Source organism: Chanodichthys erythropterus, chromosome 10 (genome assembly GCF_024489055.1).
Source record: "Chanodichthys erythropterus isolate Z2021 chromosome 10, ASM2448905v1, whole genome shotgun sequence".
NCBI lineage: Eukaryota > Metazoa > Chordata > Actinopteri > Cypriniformes > Xenocyprididae > Chanodichthys > Chanodichthys erythropterus.
The window spans coordinates 10,716,595-10,737,022 of record NC_090230.1 but is presented as its reverse complement, the minus strand read 5'-3'; the positions used below and the strand labels follow the sequence as shown (position 1 = coordinate 10,737,022).

The 20,428-nt window shown below is 39.0% G+C and overlaps 4 protein-coding genes across 4 annotated transcripts; all 4 read left to right on the top strand.

The window, feature by feature from the left end:
* Positions 1-2,868: 2,868 nt before the first annotated feature.
* On the top strand, positions 2,869-4,024 carry LOC137029084 (hatching enzyme 1.2-like). The gene is made up of 5 exons (XM_067398600.1): positions 2,869-2,937; positions 3,026-3,098; positions 3,201-3,341; positions 3,423-3,540; positions 3,634-4,024. The coding sequence occupies exons 1-5, from the start codon at positions 2,869-2,871 to the stop codon at positions 4,022-4,024; spliced, it is 792 nt and encodes a 263-aa protein (XP_067254701.1).
* Positions 4,025-8,576: 4,552 nt separating this feature from the next.
* LOC137027671 (hatching enzyme 1.2-like) lies at positions 8,577-9,732 on the top strand. The gene is made up of 5 exons (XM_067395995.1): positions 8,577-8,645; positions 8,734-8,806; positions 8,909-9,049; positions 9,131-9,248; positions 9,342-9,732. Exons 1-5 carry the CDS (start codon positions 8,577-8,579, stop codon positions 9,730-9,732), a joined length of 792 nt encoding a protein of 263 aa, XP_067252096.1.
* Positions 9,733-13,624: 3,892 nt separating this feature from the next.
* On the top strand, positions 13,625-14,780 carry LOC137027672 (hatching enzyme 1.2-like). The gene is made up of 5 exons (XM_067395996.1): positions 13,625-13,693; positions 13,782-13,854; positions 13,957-14,097; positions 14,179-14,296; positions 14,390-14,780. Exons 1-5 carry the CDS (start codon positions 13,625-13,627, stop codon positions 14,778-14,780), a joined length of 792 nt encoding a protein of 263 aa, XP_067252097.1.
* A 4,492-nt stretch (positions 14,781-19,272) lies between these two features.
* Positions 19,273-20,428, top strand: LOC137027669 (hatching enzyme 1.2-like). Its single transcript, XM_067395993.1, has 5 exons — positions 19,273-19,341; positions 19,430-19,502; positions 19,605-19,745; positions 19,827-19,944; positions 20,038-20,428. Exons 1-5 carry the CDS (start codon positions 19,273-19,275, stop codon positions 20,426-20,428), a joined length of 792 nt encoding a protein of 263 aa, XP_067252094.1.

Here is a 20,428-nt window from a genome sequence, read left to right as displayed (position 1 = left end):
GTATATAAGCCCGTCTCTCACCTCTATCCCGCGACACGTTTCACAGCATCCCTCCATTCAACCCATCACCTTGCTCTTGGCTGGTTTCTATCCCAGTCATGGAAGGGGTGTACTCTGGGTTTGGGCCAAATTCCAAACTCAGCGCCCTTCCCTGGACGGCACGCCAAATACGCATAAACTACTATATAATTTGCTATTGGATTTCATGTACGTGTAAACACGTGAAGTACATTACATATCAGGTGGGAACGCTCTGGCAGTGTAAATGAAGAAAATAACACAATGCAAGAGCAATTACCAGAATTTTTTCTTTTTTTCCCCCCAGAATCTCTTTGTAAATGAAACTAAGAACATCTTACTTGTGATGTTAGGATCGAATTATAGAGCAATTTTTTTTTCTGCTTCATTGCAGAAACTGAATATAACATCTGAACCTCAGAATAAAATACACAATTTCTATAAAAGCAAATTAGAAACTTTTTCGATCAAAACTTAAAATCACAAAGAGATGAAATGTGACTCATCTTTAACTAGAAATGGTGTACAGTTGAATGTGTAAAATGCAGTAGCATTGCTATGCGTAGTTCAAGTCAAGTCACCTTTATTTATGTAGCGCTTTTTACAATGCAGATTGTGTCAAAGCAGCTTTACATTGATAACTGGTATATCATTTTGGCTGCACAGCAGCTTTTAAAGAATAGTGTCAATGCAGGCAGATCAAAGCACTGTTGAATATCAAATGTCAAGTGTCCCCAACTAAGCAAGCCAAAGGCGATAGGGGCAAGGAACCCAAACTCCAACAGGTAACATCAGGTGGCAAATAGGTGTTAAAATGCAGAAAAAAACCTTGGGAGAAACCAGGCTTAGTCGGGGGCCAGTCCTCCTCTAGCAAACAGTGCTTTGTTACGATTCAGGTTGCTATCATAAGTCCGATAGGATTGCAACATTCAAATTATTTATTTCAGTTCCATCCAGTTGAGGATCGTATTCATCACTGCGGTACAGACGGTTTGTGTAGGAGCTGTGCCACTGGCTGCCGTGTCGATGATGCCTTCACAATAGATGGTCTACGGCAGTGGTCGCCAACCCGTCGGTGCGATCGACCGGTCGATCTTTATCACTGTTCCAGTAGCTCGCGAAAATAACAGAAATATGAGTACAAAAATACATTACATTTCTCCAGTCTGTACTGTACTGTACTGTATTTTTGTATTTATTTTTCTGTTATTTTAGGGAGCTATGGGGACAGTGATAAAGGGAAATAGCCCACATCATGTCCGAGTCTGTAAACGGCCGTAAACAAGAGGCCAGAGACGCTGAAGACGGACGCAAAGAGGAGACAATTCTGTAGCAGACAGAGCAGCTCACTGTTCACGATGCTCGAAATATAGGAAGAAAATATAAATATGGAATTGGTTGTGAGGGGTTATATGAATGCATCTGTAAAAGGAATTACTGTCTTCAGAAAAAATTTGATGGCAATGGTATTTTACTTTCCTCTTACCTCCGAATAAAGTAGCTAATTATTAGCGCAGTTCAGCTTTGTTTACAGCGGTAACCAAGGAAACGCTGTATCTCTGCTGCTCCTTAAGCGCCACCTGCTGTCAGAGAGTGAATCTGTGTCTCATTCAGTCTGCTGTTTTTGTTTCAAGCTTTTTTTGTGTGTAGCATATAATTTCACAAAGATAAAGTCAGACCGTTCTGTTTTTGCTTTAAATCTTGAAATTAAATCTCAATTAATTCAAATAAAAAACAACTGCTCATACAATGTGATAGCATCTTTGTTTAGATTGTGATTAAAAAGCAGTGGTTCCCTCTAATTTGAAATGGCTATGTATCTTTGATAATAATAATAATAATAATAATAATAATAATAATAATAATAATAATAATAATAATAATAATAATAGTAATAGTAATAGTAATAATAATAATAATAATAAATATCTGCAACCAGTATAAGAATCGGCCAATTTGCTTGTAAAAATAAATAAATAAATAAATCAGAATCTAAATTGGCCATGAAAAAAATACTAAATACAATCTGGGCTGTCTTTTTCTATCAAGTAGATCTTGTCTTTCATAAAGGTCGAGGTCAGGGATCTTGGGCTTAAAAAGGTTGGTGACCACTGGTCTACGGTAATGGACTACGGTAAACCTCGGGATAAACAGAAAGACTAATGTTAGCGTAGATGCCATTCTTCTTCAACTATTAAACAACTTTACTAAGTAGAAAGGTGGGGTTGTCACTGTTTGAAATCATGTTGCTTCTTCATAACAAAACAATTGTATCAAATAAAGAGTTGTGTAGTGCTATGAAATACTAAATATATATAATATTACATTTGTCCTGATAATATTTTAGCAATACACAGTAATTGTTTCTGATTTTCCATTAAATCAAAAGCTTTCAGCTTAGCTAAGCTAATTTAAGTAGTCAGTTGTCCATCTTGCTAATATTTTTTGGAGTCATTTTCTAATCTTTGCAGTACATTGAGATGTTCTCATGAATAAGGATTCACTGGTAATCTACCTACAGAGCACATTTAATGTATTGTGGACCATCCCTCTATATTACTGTGTTAGGGCATGTGTTGAAGTCCAAAAGCTAAAGCACGTCCATTACAGAGAATTAGATGAACAAACTGAGGTATATTCTATGATTGTGCAAAGATTAGGACCAACAGGTGGGGTCAGAGCTTCCTCCCTTTAGGCACACATTTTAGACTCTGGACACTAAGACCCTACCCATAATCCCCCAGTGGAGCCACCTACTCAGGTGAATATAAAGTCCAGACAGAACAGCTCGCAGACATCAGACCTCAGCACAGGAGCATCCTTGACATCTCTACACACTGAGGACACAGCATGGACACAAGAGCCTCCCTCTCCATTCTGCTGCTGCTGTTTGGCATCTCCCAGGCGTCTCCTCTCATGGTAAGATCCTATCTAGTCTCTCTCTCAAATTATTAACTCTCCTCAAATGAGTTGTTTAAAACATCTCTATTTCTACCACCAGGAGCAGATGTTTGAAGGCGTATTTGTATCAGAGCCTGAAACTCTGGACATCACCACAAGAATTTTGGACACCAACAATGGTCAGACACCTTGTAGATTTCTATAAAGCCAGTAAATGGTCAGTGATTGAGGCCTATAAATATTTTGTGTTATTTCATCAATATGTGTCTCTTTAAATGCAGGATCATCTGAAGTCTTGATTGAAGGAGATCTGGTCTTTCCCAAAACCAGAAATGCTCTCTACTGCTTGAACAACAACTGTTTCTGGAAGAAAAACTCTAACAACGTAGTGGAGGTCCCGTACATAGTGAGCGCTGAATTCTGTACGTGAATCTCCTTCATTCGTTGAACACAATTCATTCATTTAGATGCCATTTTAAACTTGTGGAACCTTTTGTTTGCAGCCAATTATGACAGATCTGTGATTGCGAACGCCATGTCGGCCTTTCATGCCAAAACCTGCATCCGCTTTGTGGCCAGATCATCTCAGACTGACTACATCAGTATTGAGAACAAAGATGGGTCAGAACAATTATACAAAATAATCAGGACTCTCTTTTACAACAAGAACATTAAATCAGATATCTAACCCCTTTATTTCCTTTCTCCTCTCAGGTGCTACTCTTCTCTAGGTAGAACTGGTGGCAAACAGGTGGTCTCCCTCAACAGGCAAGGCTGTGTGTACACTGGCATCGCTCAACATGAGCTGAATCATGCCCTGGGCTTCTACCACGAGCAAACCAGGAGCGATCGTGACAAGTACGTCAAAATCAACTGGGAGAACTTGTCTCCTGACATGTCCTACAACTTCGAGAAACAGAACACCAACAACCAAAACACTCCATACGACTACAGCTCCATCATGCACTATGGAAGAACAGCCTTCGCCATCCAGCCTGGGCTGGAAACCATCACTCCCATTCCTGATGCCACGGTGGAAATCGGACAGAGGCAGGGACTGTCCAACATCGACATCCTGAGGATCAACAAGCTGTATGGATGCTGAAGATGAGGCTTGTACACATAATTTAATATAGGTCATATATCTGTAGATGAATAGTGGTGTGATGAGGTTATGTTTTTATGTCTTTTGATGGTGCTGAATTTCTGAAATATGTAATTGTGTTGGGTTGTGAAAAATAAAGCTAAACTGCAAGACAAACGTATACTTTATTTGTAATTCAATGACAAGTTTAAGACAGCGGTTGACTGTAGCAGTAAAGGCGTCATTGTACTGAGCTTCGCCTGCAAACAAATTAAAGCCACCTGGTTTAACCTTAGGAAAACTGGAGGACTGGGAATATTACAGTATATGATGTATTCAATTCAACAGGTTATTTATTTATTTATTATTATTATTATTATTATTATTATTATTAAATGCAATAACATAGCTTTTGAAAGATGTTTGAGATTTACTGGTATAATCATATGTTCACAGCTGAAAAGAACGGTTTCCCATTTGATACTTTAAAGAGCTTTATTGTGTCAAGATCCTCTACTGGAGTCAATCACTTCTGCATCCTCTAGTACAACACATTCAACTTTCAAATTCACCAAAGACTGAGAAAGTCCACAGGAGAAATAAGTGTGATCACCTGAAGAACAATGTGAGCCAAAGATGCAGTTCTAGACATGTTGTGAAGTTCTGGTGAAAATAAGGGCTGTGTTCACAATGGACTTTGGTTCCGGAAAATTATAAGAGCATTCTGTGTGAATGCAAGCCAGAGCCAGATTGCTGGGAAATGTGGTCCTTGTACAAGATCCTAGTAACATTAATGGGATAAATCTTGGAAAATATAAGTGTGAAAAGAGCCAGAGCCAATGCCGTGTGGGGTGTGTGTTGCAGTGATGAAGTTAGTTATCGTGCAACAGTTTGACTTGCAGATGGAAAAAGGTGCAAGAAAGAAAATAACAATTGCTGCAAACAAGAGACCAGGGATCTACTTGCCTTTCATGGAGAATTGAACCAGCAGTTTAATGATACCATACAGCATACACAATATGATGTTTTGTTAAAATCACTTCATAAAATTAAGTTTGAACCACTGCAGTCACGTCGACGGTTTTAACGATGCCTTTAGTACCTTTCTGGACCTTGAAAGCGTTGATTGTATTGCTGTCTATGGACAAGTCATATACCTCTCGGATTCATCAAAAATATCTTAATTTGTGTTCCGAAGATGAATGAAGGTCTCACGGATTTGCAACAGCATGAGGGTGAGTAATTAATGAAACAAATTTCATTTTTGGGTGAACTAACCCTTTAAGATTGGGGGAACATGTTCATGTTGCCTATCCAATCAGCACGAGGGAGGCCTATATGTATATATATATATATATATATATATATATATATATATATATATATATATATATATACATAGCTGACTCATCTATGGTCCTCGATAGTTTTCTCCATCCCTACACCACCCCGTCTCCTCACAATCACCTGGTTACTATTAACCAGGCATATAAGGAGTATGTTGGATTCAGGCTAAATTCTGAGTTTCGAGCCCTCCCTTCAGACAGCATGCCAAATACGCATACTTTTCACTTTTTATCTGATTATTTGTAAGAGTGAACTCGTGAAATTACTGTTTGTGGGAGGATAACAAAATTAAATGGAGAACTTTTCAACATATGAAGTTTTATTTAACAGAATTCGGGAGGAGCACGTTCGGGTAATCAATCAATCAGCACAAGGAGAAGCCTGTATATAAGCCCGTCTCTCACCTCTATCCCGCGACACGTTTCACAGCATCCCTCCATTCAACCCATCACCTTGCTCTTGGCTGGTTTCTATCCCAGTCATGGAAGGGGTGTACTCTGGGTTTGGGCCAAATTCCAAACTCAGCGCCCTTCCCTGGACGGCACGCCAAATACGCATAAACTACTATATAATTTGCTATTGGATTTCATGTACGTGTAAACACGTGAAGTACATTACATATCAGGTGGGAACGCTCTGGCAGTGTAAATGAAGAAAATAACACAATGCAAGAGCAATTACCAGAATTTTTTCTTTTTTTCCCCCCAGAATCTCTTTGTAAATGAAACTAAGAACATCTTACTTGTGATGTTAGGATCGAATTATAGAGCAATTTTTTTTTCTGCTTCATTGCAGAAACTGAATATAACATCTGAACCTCAGAATAAAATACACAATTTCTATAAAAGCAAATTAGAAACTTTTTCGATCAAAACTTAAAATCACAAAGAGATGAAATGTGACTCATCTTTAACTAGAAATGGTGTACAGTTGAATGTGTAAAATGCAGTAGCATTGCTATGCGTAGTTCAAGTCAAGTCACCTTTATTTATGTAGCGCTTTTTACAATGCAGATTGTGTCAAAGCAGCTTTACATTGATAACTGGTATATCATTTTGGCTGCACAGCAGCTTTTAAAGAATAGTGTCAATGCAGGCAGATCAAAGCACTGTTGAATATCAAATGTCAAGTGTCCCCAACTAAGCAAGCCAAAGGCGATAGCGGCAAGGAACCCAAACTCCAACAGGTAACATCAGGTGGCAAATAGGTGTTAAAATGCAGAAAAAAAACCTTGGGAGAAACCAGGCTTAGTCGGGGGGCCAGTCCTCCTCTGGCAAACAGTGCTTTGTTACGATTCAGGTTGCTATCATAAGTCCGATAGGATTGCAACATTCAAATTATTTATTTCAGTTCCATCCAGTTGAGGATCGTATTCATCACTGCGGTACAGACGGTTTGTGTAGGAGCTGTGCCACTGGCTGCCGTGTCGATGATGCCTTCACAATAGATGGTCTACGGCAGTGGTCGCCAACCCGTCGCTGCGATCGACCGGTCGATCTTTATCACTGTTCCAGTAGCTCGCGAAAATAACAGAAATATGAGTACAAAAATACATTACATTTCTCCAGTCTGTACTGTACTGTACTGTATTTTTGTATTTATTTTTCTGTTATTTTAGGGAGCTACGGGGACAGTGATAAAGGGAAATAGCCCACATCATGTCCGAGTCTGTAAACGGCCGTAAACAAGAGGCCAGAGACGCTGAAGACGGACGCAAAGAGGAGACAATTCTGTAGCAGACAGAGCAGCTCACTGTTCACGATGCTCGAAATATAGGAAGAAAATATAAATATGGAATTGGTTGTGAGGGATTATATGAATGCATCTGTAAAAGGAATTACTGTCTTCAGAAAAATTTCGATGGCAATGGTATTTTACTTTCCTCTTACCTCCGAATAAAGTAGCTAATTATTAGCGCAGTTCAGCTTTGTTTACAGCGGTAACCAAGGAAACGCTGTATCTCTGCTGCTCCATAAGCGCCACCTGCTGTCAGAGAGTGAATCTGTGTCTCATTCAGTCTGCTGTTTTTGTTTCAAGCTTTTTTTGTGTGTAGCATATAATTTCACAAAGATAAAGTCAGACCGTTCTGTTTTTGCTTTAAATCTTGAAATTAAATCTCAATTAATTCAAATAAAATACAACTGCTCATACAATGTGATAGCATCTTTGTTTAGATTGTGATTAAAAAGCAGTGGTTCCCTCTAATTTGAAATGGCTATGTATCTTTGATAATAATAATAATAATAATAATAATAATAATAATAATAGTAATAGTAATAGTAATAATAATAATAATAATAAATATCTGCAACCAGTATAAGAATCGGCCAATTTGCTTGTAAAAATAAATAAATAAATAAATCAGAATCTAAATTGGCCATGAAAAAAATACTAAATACAATCTGGGCTGTCTTTTTCTATCAAGTAGATCTTGTCTTTCATAAAGGTCGAGGTCAGGGATCTTGGGCTTAAAAAGGTTGGTGACCACTGGTCTACGGTAATGGACTACGGTAAACCTCGGGATAAACAGAAAGACTAATGTTAGCGTAGATGCCATTCTTCTTCAACTATTAAACAACTTTACTAAGTAGAAAGGTGGGGTTGTCACTGTTTGAAATCATGTTGCTTCTTCATAACAAAACAATTGTATCAAATAAAGAGTTGTGTAGTGCTATGAAATACTAAATATATATAATATTACATTTGTCCTGATAATATTTTAGCAATACACAGTAATTGTTTCTGATTTTCCATTAAATCAAAAGCTTTCAGCTTAGCTAAGCTAATTTAAGTAGTCAGTTGTCCATCTTGCTAATATTTTTTGGAGTCATTTTCTAATCTTTGCAGTACATTGAGATGTTCTCATGAATAAGGATTCACTGGTAATCTACCTACAGAGCACATTTAATGTATTGTGGACCATCCCTCTATATTACTGTGTTAGGGCATGTGTTGAAGTCCAAAAGCTAAAGCACGTCCATTACAGAGAATTAGATGAACAAACTGAGGTATATTCTATGATTGTGCAAAGATTAGGACCAACAGGTGGGGTCAGAGCTTCCTCCCTTTAGGCACACATTTTAGACTCTGGACACTAAGACCCTACCCATAATCCCCCAGTGGAGCCACCTACTCAGGTGAATATAAAGTCCAGACAGAACAGCTCGCAGACATCAGACCTCAGCACAGGAGCATCCTTGACATCTCTACACACTGAGGACACAGCATGGACACAAGAGCCTCCCTCTCCATTCTGCTGCTGCTGTTTGGCATCTCCCAGGCGTCTCCTCTCATGGTAAGATCCTATCTAGTCTCTCTCTCAAATTATTAACTCTCCTCAAATGAGTTGTTTAAAACATCTCTATTTCTACCACCAGGAGCAGATGTTTGAAGGCGTATTTGTATCAGAGCCTGAAACTCTGGACATCACCACAAGAATTTTGGACACCAACAATGGTCAGACACCTTGTAGATTTCTATAAAGCCAGTAAATGGTCAGTGATTGAGGCCTATAAATATTTTGTGTTATTTCATCAATATGTGTCTCTTTAAATGCAGGATCATCTGAAGTCTTGATTGAAGGAGATCTGGTCTTTCCCAAAACCAGAAATGCTCTCTACTGCTTGAACAACAACTGTTTCTGGAAGAAAAACTCTAACAACGTAGTGGAGGTCCCGTACATAGTGAGCGCTGAATTCTGTACGTGAATCTCCTTCATTCGTTGAACACAATTCATTCATTTAGATGCCATTTTAAACTTGTGGAACCTTTTGTTTGCAGCCAATTATGACAGATCTGTGATTGCGAACGCCATGTCGGCCTTTCATGCCAAAACCTGCATCCGCTTTGTGGCCAGATCATCTCAGACTGACTACATCAGTATTGAGAACAAAGATGGGTCAGAACAATTATACAAAATAATCAGGACTCTCTTTTACAACAAGAACATTAAATCAGATATCTAACCCCTTTATTTCCTTTCTCCTCTCAGGTGCTACTCTTCTCTAGGTAGAACTGGTGGCAAACAGGTGGTCTCCCTCAACAGGCAAGGCTGTGTGTACACTGGCATCGCTCAACATGAGCTGAATCATGCCCTGGGCTTCTACCACGAGCAAACCAGGAGCGATCGTGACAAGTACGTCAAAATCAACTGGGAGAACTTGTCTCCTGACATGTCCTACAACTTCGAGAAACAGAACACCAACAACCAAAACACTCCATACGACTACAGCTCCATCATGCACTATGGAAGAACAGCCTTCGCCATCCAGCCTGGGCTGGAAACCATCACTCCCATTCCTGATGCCACGGTGGAAATCGGACAGAGGCAGGGACTGTCCAACATCGACATCCTGAGGATCAACAAGCTGTATGGATGCTGAAGATGAGGCTTGTACACATAATTTAATATAAAAATTATAAAATTATAAAATTATAAGAGCATTCTGTGTGAATGCAAGCCAGAGCCAGAATGCTGGGAAATGTGGTCCTTGTACAAGATCCTAGTAACATTAATGGGATAAATCTTGGAAAATATAAGTGTGAAAAGAGCCAGAGCCAATGCCGTGTGGGGTGTGTGTTGCAGTGATGAAGTTAGTTATCGTGCAACAGTTTGACTTGCAGATGGAAAAAGGTGCAAGAAAGAAAATAACAATTGCTGCAAACAAGAGACCAGGGATCTACTTGCCTTTCATGGAGAATTGAACCAGCAGTTTAATGATACCATACAGCATACACAATATGATGTTTTGTTAAAATCACTTCATAAAATTAAGTTTGAACCACTGCAGTCACGTCGACGGTTTTAACGATGCCTTTAGTACCTTTCTGGACCTTGAAAGCGTTGATTGTATTGCTGTCTATGGACAAGTCATATACCTCTCGGATTCATCAAAAATATCTTAATTTGTGTTCCGAAGATGAATGAAGGTCTCACGGATTTGCAACAGCATGAGGGTGAGTAATTAATGAAACAAATTTCATTTTTGGGTGAACTAACCCTTTAAGATTGGGGGGAACATGTTCATGTTGCCTATCCAATCAGCACGAGGGAGGCCTATATATATATATATATATATATATATATATATATATATATATATATATATATACATAGCTGACTCATCTATGGTCCTCGATAGTTTTCTCCATCCCTACACCACCCCGTCTCCTCACAATCACCTGGTTACTATTAACCAGGCATATAAGGAGTATGTTGGATTCAGGCTAAATTCTGAGTTTCGAGCCCTCCCTTCAGACAGCATGCCAAATACGCATACTTTTCACTTTTTATCTGATTATTTGTAAGAGTGAACTCGTGAAATTACTGTTTGTGGGAGGATAACAAAATTAAATGGAGAACTTTTCAACATATGAAGTTTTATTTAACAGAATTCGGGAGGAGCACGTTCGGGTAATCAATCAATCAGCACAAGGAGAAGCCTGTATATAAGCCCGTCTCTCACCTCTATCCCGCGACACGTTTCACAGCATCCCTCCATTCAACCCATCACCTTGCTCTTGGCTGGTTTCTATCCCAGTCATGGAAGGGGTGTACTCTGGGTTTGGGCCAAATTCCAAACTCAGCGCCCTTCCCTGGACGGCACGCCAAATACGCATAAACTACTATATAATTTGCTATTGGATTTCATGTACGTGTAAACACGTGAAGTACATTACATATCAGGTGGGAACGCTCTGGCAGTGTAAATGAAGAAAATAACACAATGCAAGAGCAATTACCAGAATTTTTCTTTTTTTCCCCCAGAATCTCTTTGTAAATGAAACTAAGAACATCTTACTTGTGATGTTAGGATCGAATTATAGAGCAATTTTTTTTTCTGCTTCATTGCAGAAACTGAATATAACATCTGAACCTCAGAATAAAATACACAATTTCTATAAAAGCAAATTAGAAACTTTTTCGATCAAAACTTAAAATCACAAAGAGATGAAATGTGACTCATCTTTAACTAGAAATGGTGTACAGTTGAATGTGTAAAATGCAGTAGCATTGCTATGCGTAGTTCAAGTCAAGTCACCTTTATTTATGTAGCGCTTTTTACAATGCAGATTGTGTCAAAGCAGCTTTACATTGATAACTGGTATATCATTTTGGCTGCACAGCAGCTTTTAAAGAATAGTGTCAATGCAGGCAGATCAAAGCACTGTTGAATATCAAATGTCAAGTGTCCCCAACTAAGCAAGCCAAAGGCGATAGCGGCAAGGAACCCAAACTCCAACAGGTAACATCAGGTGGCAAATAGGTGTTAAAATGCAGAAAAAAACCTTGGGAGAAACCAGGCTTAGTCGGGGGGCCAGTCCTCCTCTGGCAAACAGTGCTTTGTTACGATTCAGGTTGCTATCATAAGTCCGATAGGATTGCAACATTCAAATTATTTATTTCAGTTCCATCCAGTTGAGGATCGTATTCATCACTGCGGTACAGACGGTTTGTGTAGGAGCTGTGCCACTGGCTGCCGTGTCGATGATGCCTTCACAATAGATGGTCTACGGCAGTGGTCGCCAACCCGTCGCTGCGATCGACCGGTCGATCTTTATCACTGTTCCAGTAGCTCGCGAAAATAACAGAAATATGAGTACAAAAATACATTACATTTCTCCAGTCTGTACTGTACTGTACTGTATTTTTGTATTTATTTTTCTGTTATTTTAGGGAGCTACGGGGACAGTGATAAAGGGAAATAGCCCACATCATGTCCGAGTCTGTAAACGGCCGTAAACAAGAGGCCAGAGACGCTGAAGACGGACGCAAAGAGGAGACAATTCTGTAGCAGACAGAGCAGCTCACTGTTCACGATGCTCGAAATATAGGAAGAAAATATAAATATGGAATTGGTTGTGAGGGGTTATATGAATGCATCTGTAAAAGGAATTACTGTCTTCAGAAAAATTCGATGGCAATGGTATTTTACTTTCCTCTTACCTCCGAATAAAGTAGCTAATTATTAGCGCAGTTCAGCTTTGTTTACAGCGGTAACCAAGGAAACGCTGTATCTCTGCTGCTCCTTAAGCGCCACCTGCTGTCAGAGAGTGAATCTGTGTCTCATTCAGTCTGCTGTTTTTGTTTCAAGCTTTTTTTGTGTGTAGCATATAATTTCACAAAGATAAAGTCAGACCGTTCTGTTTTTGCTTTAAATCTTGAAATTAAATCTCAATTAATTCAAATAAAAAACAACTGCTCATACAATGTGATAGCATCTTTGTTTAGATTGTGATTAAAAAGCAGTGGTTCCCTCTAATTTGAAATGGCTATGTATCTTTGTTTATAATAATAATAATAATAATAATAATAGTAATAGTAATAGTAATAATAATAATAATAATAAATATCTGCAACCAGTATAAGAATCGGCCAATTTGCTTGTAAAAATAAATAAATAAATAAATCAGAATCTAAATTGGCCATGAAAAAAATACTAAATACAATCTGGGCTGTCTTTTTCTATCAAGTAGATCTTGTCTTTCATAAAGGTCGAGGTCAGGGATCTTGGGCTTAAAAAGGTTGGTGACCACTGGTCTACGGTAATGGACTACGGTAAACCTCGGGATAAACAGAAAGACTAATGTTAGCGTAGATGCCATTCTTCTTCAACTATTAAACAACTTTACTAAGTAGAAAGGTGGGGTTGTCACTGTTTGAAATCATGTTGCTTCTTCATAACAAAGCAATTGTATCAAATAAAGAGTTGTGTAGTGCTATGAAATACTAAATATATATAATATTACATTTGTCCTGATAATATTTTAGCAATACACAGTAATTGTTTCTGATTTTCCATTAAATCAAAAGCTTTCAGCTTAGCTAAGCTAATTTAAGTAGTCAGTTGTCCATCTTGCTAATATTTTTTGGAGTCATTTTCTAATCTTTGCAGTACATTGAGATGTTCTCATGAATAAGGATTCACTGGTAATCTACCTACAGAGCACATTTAATGTATTGTGGACCATCCCTCTATATTACTGTGTTAGGGCATGTGTTGAAGTCCAAAAGCTAAAGCACGTCCATTACAGAGAATTAGATGAACAAACTGAGGTATATTCTATGATTGTGCAAAGATTAGGACCAACAGGTGGGGTCAGAGCTTCCTCCCTTTAGGCACACATTTTAGACTCTGGACACTAAGACCCTACCCATAATCCCCCAGTGGAGCCACCTACTCAGGTGAATATAAAGTCCAGACAGAACAGCTCGCAGACATCAGACCTCAGCACAGGAGCATCCTTGACATCTCTACACACTGAGGACACAGCATGGACACAAGAGCCTCCCTCTCCATTCTGCTGCTGCTGTTTGGCATCTCCCAGGCGTCTCCTCTCATGGTAAGATCCTATCTAGTCTCTCTCTCAAATTATTAACTCTCCTCAAATGAGTTGTTTAAAACATCTCTATTTCTACCACCAGGAGCAGATGTTTGAAGGCGTATTTGTATCAGAGCCTGAAACTCTGGACATCACCACAAGAATTTTGGACACCAACAATGGTCAGACACCTTGTAGATTTCTATAAAGCCAGTAAATGGTCAGTGATTGAGGCCTATAAATATTTTGTGTTATTTCATCAATATGTGTCTCTTTAAATGCAGGATCATCTGAAGTCTTGATTGAAGGAGATCTGGTCTTTCCCAAAACCAGAAATGCTCTCTACTGCTTGAACAACAACTGTTTCTGGAAGAAAAACTCTAACAACGTAGTGGAGGTCCCGTACATAGTGAGCGCTGAATTCTGTACGTGAATCTCCTTCATTCGTTGAACACAATTCATTCATTTAGATGCCATTTTAAACTTGTGGAACCTTTTGTTTGCAGCCAATTATGACAGATCTGTGATTGCGAACGCCATGTCGGCCTTTCATGCCAAAACCTGCATCCGCTTTGTGGCCAGATCATCTCAGACTGACTACATCAGTATTGAGAACAAAGATGGGTCAGAACAATTATACAAAATAATCAGGACTCTCTTTTACAACAAGAACATTAAATCAGATATCTAACCCCTTTATTTCCTTTCTCCTCTCAGGTGCTACTCTTCTCTAGGTAGAACTGGTGGCAAACAGGTGGTCTCCCTCAACAGGCAAGGCTGTGTGTACACTGGCATCGCTCAACATGAGCTGAATCATGCCCTGGGCTTCTACCACGAGCAAACCAGGAGCGATCGTGACAAGTACGTCAAAATCAACTGGGAGAACTTGTCTCCTGACATGTCCTACAACTTCGAGAAACAGAACACCAACAACCAAAACACTCCATACGACTACAGCTCCATCATGCACTATGGAAGAACAGCCTTCGCCATCCAGCCTGGGCTGGAAACCATCACTCCCATTCCTGATGCCACGGTGGAAATCGGACAGAGGCAGGGACTGTCCAACATCGACATCCTGAGGATCAACAAGCTGTATGGATGCTGAAGATGAGGCTTGTACACATAATTTAATATAGGTCATATATCTGTAGATGAATAGTGGTGTGATGAGGTTATGTTTTTATGTCTTTTGATGGTGCTGAATTTCTGAAATATGTAATTGTGTTGGGTTGTGAAAAATAAAGCTAAACTGCAAGACAAACGTATACTTTATTTGTAATTCAATGACAAGTTTAAGACAGCGGTTGACTGTAGCAGTAAAGGCGTCATTGTACTGAGCTTCGCCTGCAAACAAATTAAAGCCACCTGGTTTAACCTTAGGAAAACTGGAGGACTGGGAATATTACAGTATATGATGTATTCAATTCAACAGGTTATTTATTTATTTATTTTTATTATTATTATTATTATTAAATGCAATAACATAGCTTTTGAAAGATGTTTGAGATTTACTGGTATAATCATATGTTCACAGCTGAAAAGAACGGTTTCCCATTTGATACTTTAAAGAGCTTTATTGTGTCAAGATCCTCTACTGGAGTCAATCACTTCTGCATCCTCTAGTACAACACATTCAACTTTCAAATTCACCAAAGACTGAGAAAGTCCACAGGAGAAATAAGTGTGATCACCTGAAGAACAATGTGAGCCAAAGATGCAGTTCTAGACATGTTGTGAAGTTCTGGTGAAAATAAGGGCTGTGTTCACAATGGACTTTGGTTCCGGAAAATTATAAGAGCATTCTGTGTGAATGCAAGCCAGAGCCAGAATGCTGGGAAATGTGGTCCTTGTACAAGATCCTAGTAACATTAATGGGATAAATCTTGGAAAATATAAGTGTGAAAAGAGCCAGAGCCAATGCCGTGTGGGGTGTGTGTTGCAGTGATGAAGTTAGTTATCGTGCAACAGTTTGACTTGCAGATGGAAAAAGGTGCAAGAAAGAAAATAACAATTGCTGCAAACAAGAGACCAGGGATCTACTTGCCTTTCATGGAGAATTGAACCAGCAGTTTAATGATACCATACAGCATACACAATATGATGTTTTGTTAAAATCACTTCATAAAATTAAGTTTGAACCACTGCAGTCACGTCGACGGTTTTAACGATGCCTTTAGTACCTTTCTGGACCTTGAAAGCGTTGATTGTATTGCTGTCTATGGACAAGTCATATACCTCTCGGATTCATCAAAAATATCTTAATTTGTGTTCCGAAGATGAATGAAGGTCTCACGGATTTGCAACAGCATGAGGGTGAGTAATTAATGAAACAAATTTCATTTTTGGGTGAACTAACCCTTTAAGATTGGGGGGAACATGTTCATGTTGCCTATCCAATCAGCACGAGGGAGGCCTATATATATATATATATATATATATATATATATATATATATATATATACATAGCTGACTCATCTATGGTCCTCGATAGTTTTCTCCATCCCTACACCACCCCGTCTCCTCACAATCACCTGGTTACTATTAACCAGGCATATAAGGAGTATGTTGGATTCAGGCTAAATTCTGAGTTTCGAGCCCTCCCTTCAGACAGCATGCCAAATACGCATACTTTTCACTTTTTATCTGATTATTTGTAAGAGTGAACTCGTGAAATTATTTAACAGAATTCGGGAGGAGCACGTTCGGGTAATCAATCAATCAGCACAAGGAGAAGCCTGTATATAAGCCCGTCTCTCACCTCTATCCCGCGACACGTTTCACAGCATCCCTCCATTCAACCCATCACCTTGCTCTTGGCTGGTTTCTATCCCAGTCATGGAAGGGGTGTACTCTGGGTTTGGGCCAAATTCCAAACTCAGCGCCCTTCCCTGGACGGCACGCCAAATACGCATAAACTACTATATAATTTGCTATTGGATTTCATGTACGTGTAAACACGTGAAGTACATTACATATCAGGTGGGAACGCTCTGGCAGTGTAAATGAAGAAAATAACACAATGCAAGAGCAATTACCAGAATTTTTCTTTTTTCCCCCCCAGAATCTCTTTGTAAATGAAACTAAGAACATCTTACTTGTGATGTTAGGATCGAATTATAGAGCAATTTTTTTTTCTGCTTCATTGCAGAAACTGAATATAACATCTGAACCTCAGAATAAAATACACAATTTCTATAAAAGCAAATTAGAAACTTTTTCGATCAAAACTTAAAATCACAAAGAGATGAAATGTGACTCATCTTTAACTAGAAATGGTGTACAGTTGAATGTGTAAAATGCAGTAGCATTGCTATGCGTAGTTCAAGTCAAGTCACCTTTATTTATGTAGCGCTTTTTACAATGCAGATTGTGTCAAAGCAGCTTTACATTGATAACTGGTATATCATTTTGGCTGCACAGCAGCTTTTAAAGAATAGTGTCAATGCAGGCAGATCAAAGCACTGTTGAATATCAAATGTCAAGTGTCCCCAACTAAGCAAGCCAAAGGCGATAGGGGCAAGGAACCCAAACTCCAACAGGTAACATCAGGTGGCAAATAGGTGTTAAAATGCAGAAAAAAACCTTGGGAGAAACCAGGCTTAGTCTGGTGGCCAGTCCTCCTCTAGCAAACAGTGCTTTGTTACGATTCAGGTTGCTATCATAAGTCCGATAGGATTGCAACATTCAAATTATTTATTTCAGTTCCATCCAGTTGAGGATCGTATTCATCACTGCGGTACAGACGGTTTGTGTAGGAGCTGTGCCACTGGCTGCCGTGTCGATGATGCCTTCACAATAGATGGTCTACGGCAGTGGTCGCCAACCCGTCGGTGCGATCGACCGGTCGATCTTTATCACTGTTCCAGTAGCTCGCGAAAATAACAGAAATATGAGTACAAAAATACATTACATTTCTCCAGTCTGTACTGTACTGTACTGTATTTTTGTATTTATTTTTCTGTTATTTTAGGGAGCTATGGGGACAGTGATAAAGGGAAATAGCCCACATCATGTCCGAGTCTGTAAACGGCCGTAAACAAGAGGCCAGAGACGCTGAAGACGGACGCAAAGAGGAGACAATTCTGTAGCAGACAGAGCAGCTCACTGTTCACGATGCTCGAAATATAGGAAGAAAATATAAATATGGAATTGGTTGTGAGGGGTTATATGAATGCATCTGTAAAAGGAATTACTGTCTTCAGAAAAAATTTGATGGCAATGGTATTTTACTTTCCTCTTACCTCCGAATAAAGTAGCTAATTATTAGCGCAGTTCAGCTTTGTTTACAGCGGTAACCAAGGAAACGCTGTATCTCTGCTGCTCCTTAAGCGCCACCTGCTGTCAGAGAGTGAATCTGTGTCTCATTCAGTCTGCTGTTTTTGTTTCAAGCTTTTTTTGTGTGTAGCATATAATTTCACAAAGATAAAGTCAGACCGTTCTGTTTTTGCTTTAAATCTTGAAATTAAATCTCAATTAATTCAAATAAAAAACAACTGCTCATACAATGTGATAGCATCTTTGTTTAGATTGTGATTAAAAAGCAGTGGTTCCCTCTAATTTGAAATGGCTATGTATCTTTGATAATAATAATAATAATAATAATAATAATAATAATAATAATAATAATAATAGTAATAGTAATAGTAATAGTAATAATAATAATAATAATAAATATCTGCAACCAGTATAAGAATCGGCCAATTTGCTTGTAAAAATAAATAAATAAATAAATCAGAATCTAAATTGGCCATGAAAAAAATACTAAATACAATCTGGGCTGTCTTTTTCTATCAAGTAGATCTTGTCTTTCATAAAGGTCGAGGTCAGGGATCTTGGGCTTAAAAAGGTTGGTGACCACTGGTCTACGGTAATGGACTACGGTAAACCTCGGGATAAACAGAAAGACTAATGTTAGCGTAGATGCCATTCTTCTTCAACTATTAAACAACTTTACTAAGTAGAAAGGTGGGGTTGTCACTGTTTGAAATCATGTTGCTTCTTCATAACAAAACAATTGTATCAAATAAAGAGTTGTGTAGTGCTATGAAATACTAAATATATATAATATTACATTTGTCCTGATAATATTTTAGCAATACACAGTAATTGTTTCTGATTTTCCATTAAATCAAAAGCTTTCAGCTTAGCTAAGCTAATTTAAGTAGTCAGTTGTCCATCTTGCTAATATTTTTTGGAGTCATTTTCTAATCTTTGCAGTACATTGAGATGTTCTCATGAATAAGGATTCACTGGTAATCTACCTACAGAGCACATTTAATGTATTGTGGACCATCCCTCTATATTACTGTGTTAGGGCATGTGTTGAAGTCCAAAAGCTAAAGCACGTCCATTACAGAGAATTAGATGAACAAACTGAGGTATATTCTATGATTGTGCAAAGATTAGGACCAACAGGTGGGGTCAGAGCTTCCTCCCTTTAGGCACACATTTTAGACTCTGGACACTAAGACCCTACCCATAATCCCCCAGTGGAGCCACCTACTCAGGTGAATATAAAGTCCAGACAGAACAGCTCGCAGACATCAGACCTCAGCACAGGAGCATCCTTGACATCTCTACACACTGAGGACACAGCATGGACACAAGAGCCTCCCTCTCCATTCTGCTGCTGCTGTTTGGCATCTCCCAGGCGTCTCCTCTCATGGTAAGATCCTATCTAGTCTCTCTCTCAAATTATTAACTCTCCTCAAATGAGTTGTTTAAAACATCTCTATTTCTACCACCAGGAGCAGATGTTTGAAGGCGTATTTGTATCAGAGCCTGAAACTCTGGACATCACCACAAGAATTTTGGACACCAACAATGGTCAGACACCTTGTAGATTTCTATAAAGCCAGTAAATGGTCAGTGATTGAGGCCTATAAATATTTTGTGTTATTTCATCAATATGTGTCTCTTTAAATGCAGGATCATCTGAAGTCTTGATTGAAGGAGATCTGGTCTTTCCCAAAACCAGAAATGCTCTCTACTGCTTGAACAACAACTGTTTCTGGAAGAAAAACTCTAACAACGTAGTGGAGGTCCCGTACATAGTGAGCGCTGAATTCTGTACGTGAATCTCCTTCATTCGTTGAACACAATTCATTCATTTAGATGCCATTTTAAACTTGTGGAACCTTTTGTTTGCAGCCAATTATGACAGATCTGTGATTGCGAACGCCATGTCGGCCTTTCATGCCAAAACCTGCATCCGCTTTGTGGCCAGATCATCTCAGACTGACTACATCAGTATTGAGAACAAAGATGGGTCAGAACAATTATACAAAATAATCAGGACTCTCTTTTACAACAAGAACATTAAATCAGATATCTAACCCCTTTATTTCCTTTCTCCTCTCAGGTGCTACTCTTCTCTAGGTAGAACTGGTGGCAAACAGGTGGTCTCCCTCAACAGGCAAGGCTGTGTGTACACTGGCATCGCTCAACATGAGCTGAATCATGCCCTGGGCTTCTACCACGAGCAAACCAGGAGCGATCGTGACAAGTACGTCAAAATCAACTGGGAGAACTTGTCTCCTGACATGTCCTACAACTTCGAGAAACAGAACACCAACAACCAAAACACTCCATACGACTACAGCTCCATCATGCACTATGGAAGAACAGCCTTCGCCATCCAGCCTGGGCTGGAAACCATCACTCCCATTCCTGATGCCACGGTGGAAATCGGACAGAGGCAGGGACTGTCCAACATCGACATCCTGAGGATCAACAAGCTGTATGGATGCTGA

Bases quoted from the DNA above. Each gene is read 5' to 3' on its own strand.
- LOC137029084 (XM_067398600.1), top strand. From the start codon at position 2,869: ATGGACACAAGAGCCTCCCTCTCCATTCTGCTGCTGCTGTTTGGCATC. The intron at 3,099-3,200 runs GTCAGACACCTT...CTTTAAATGCAG, and splicing joins AATTTTGGACACCAACAATG to GATCATCTGAAGTCTTGATT. The intron at 3,541-3,633 runs GTCAGAACAATT...TTCTCCTCTCAG, and splicing joins AGTATTGAGAACAAAGATGG to GTGCTACTCTTCTCTAGGTA.
- LOC137027671 (XM_067395995.1), top strand. From the start codon at position 8,577: ATGGACACAAGAGCCTCCCTCTCCATTCTGCTGCTGCTGTTTGGCATC. The intron at 9,050-9,130 runs GTACGTGAATCT...TTTTGTTTGCAG, and splicing joins CATAGTGAGCGCTGAATTCT to CCAATTATGACAGATCTGTG. The intron at 9,249-9,341 runs GTCAGAACAATT...TTCTCCTCTCAG, and splicing joins AGTATTGAGAACAAAGATGG to GTGCTACTCTTCTCTAGGTA.
- LOC137027672 (XM_067395996.1), top strand. From the start codon at position 13,625: ATGGACACAAGAGCCTCCCTCTCCATTCTGCTGCTGCTGTTTGGCATC. The intron at 13,855-13,956 runs GTCAGACACCTT...CTTTAAATGCAG, and splicing joins AATTTTGGACACCAACAATG to GATCATCTGAAGTCTTGATT. The intron at 14,098-14,178 runs GTACGTGAATCT...TTTTGTTTGCAG, and splicing joins CATAGTGAGCGCTGAATTCT to CCAATTATGACAGATCTGTG.
- LOC137027669 (XM_067395993.1), top strand. From the start codon at position 19,273: ATGGACACAAGAGCCTCCCTCTCCATTCTGCTGCTGCTGTTTGGCATC. The intron at 19,746-19,826 runs GTACGTGAATCT...TTTTGTTTGCAG, and splicing joins CATAGTGAGCGCTGAATTCT to CCAATTATGACAGATCTGTG. The intron at 19,945-20,037 runs GTCAGAACAATT...TTCTCCTCTCAG, and splicing joins AGTATTGAGAACAAAGATGG to GTGCTACTCTTCTCTAGGTA.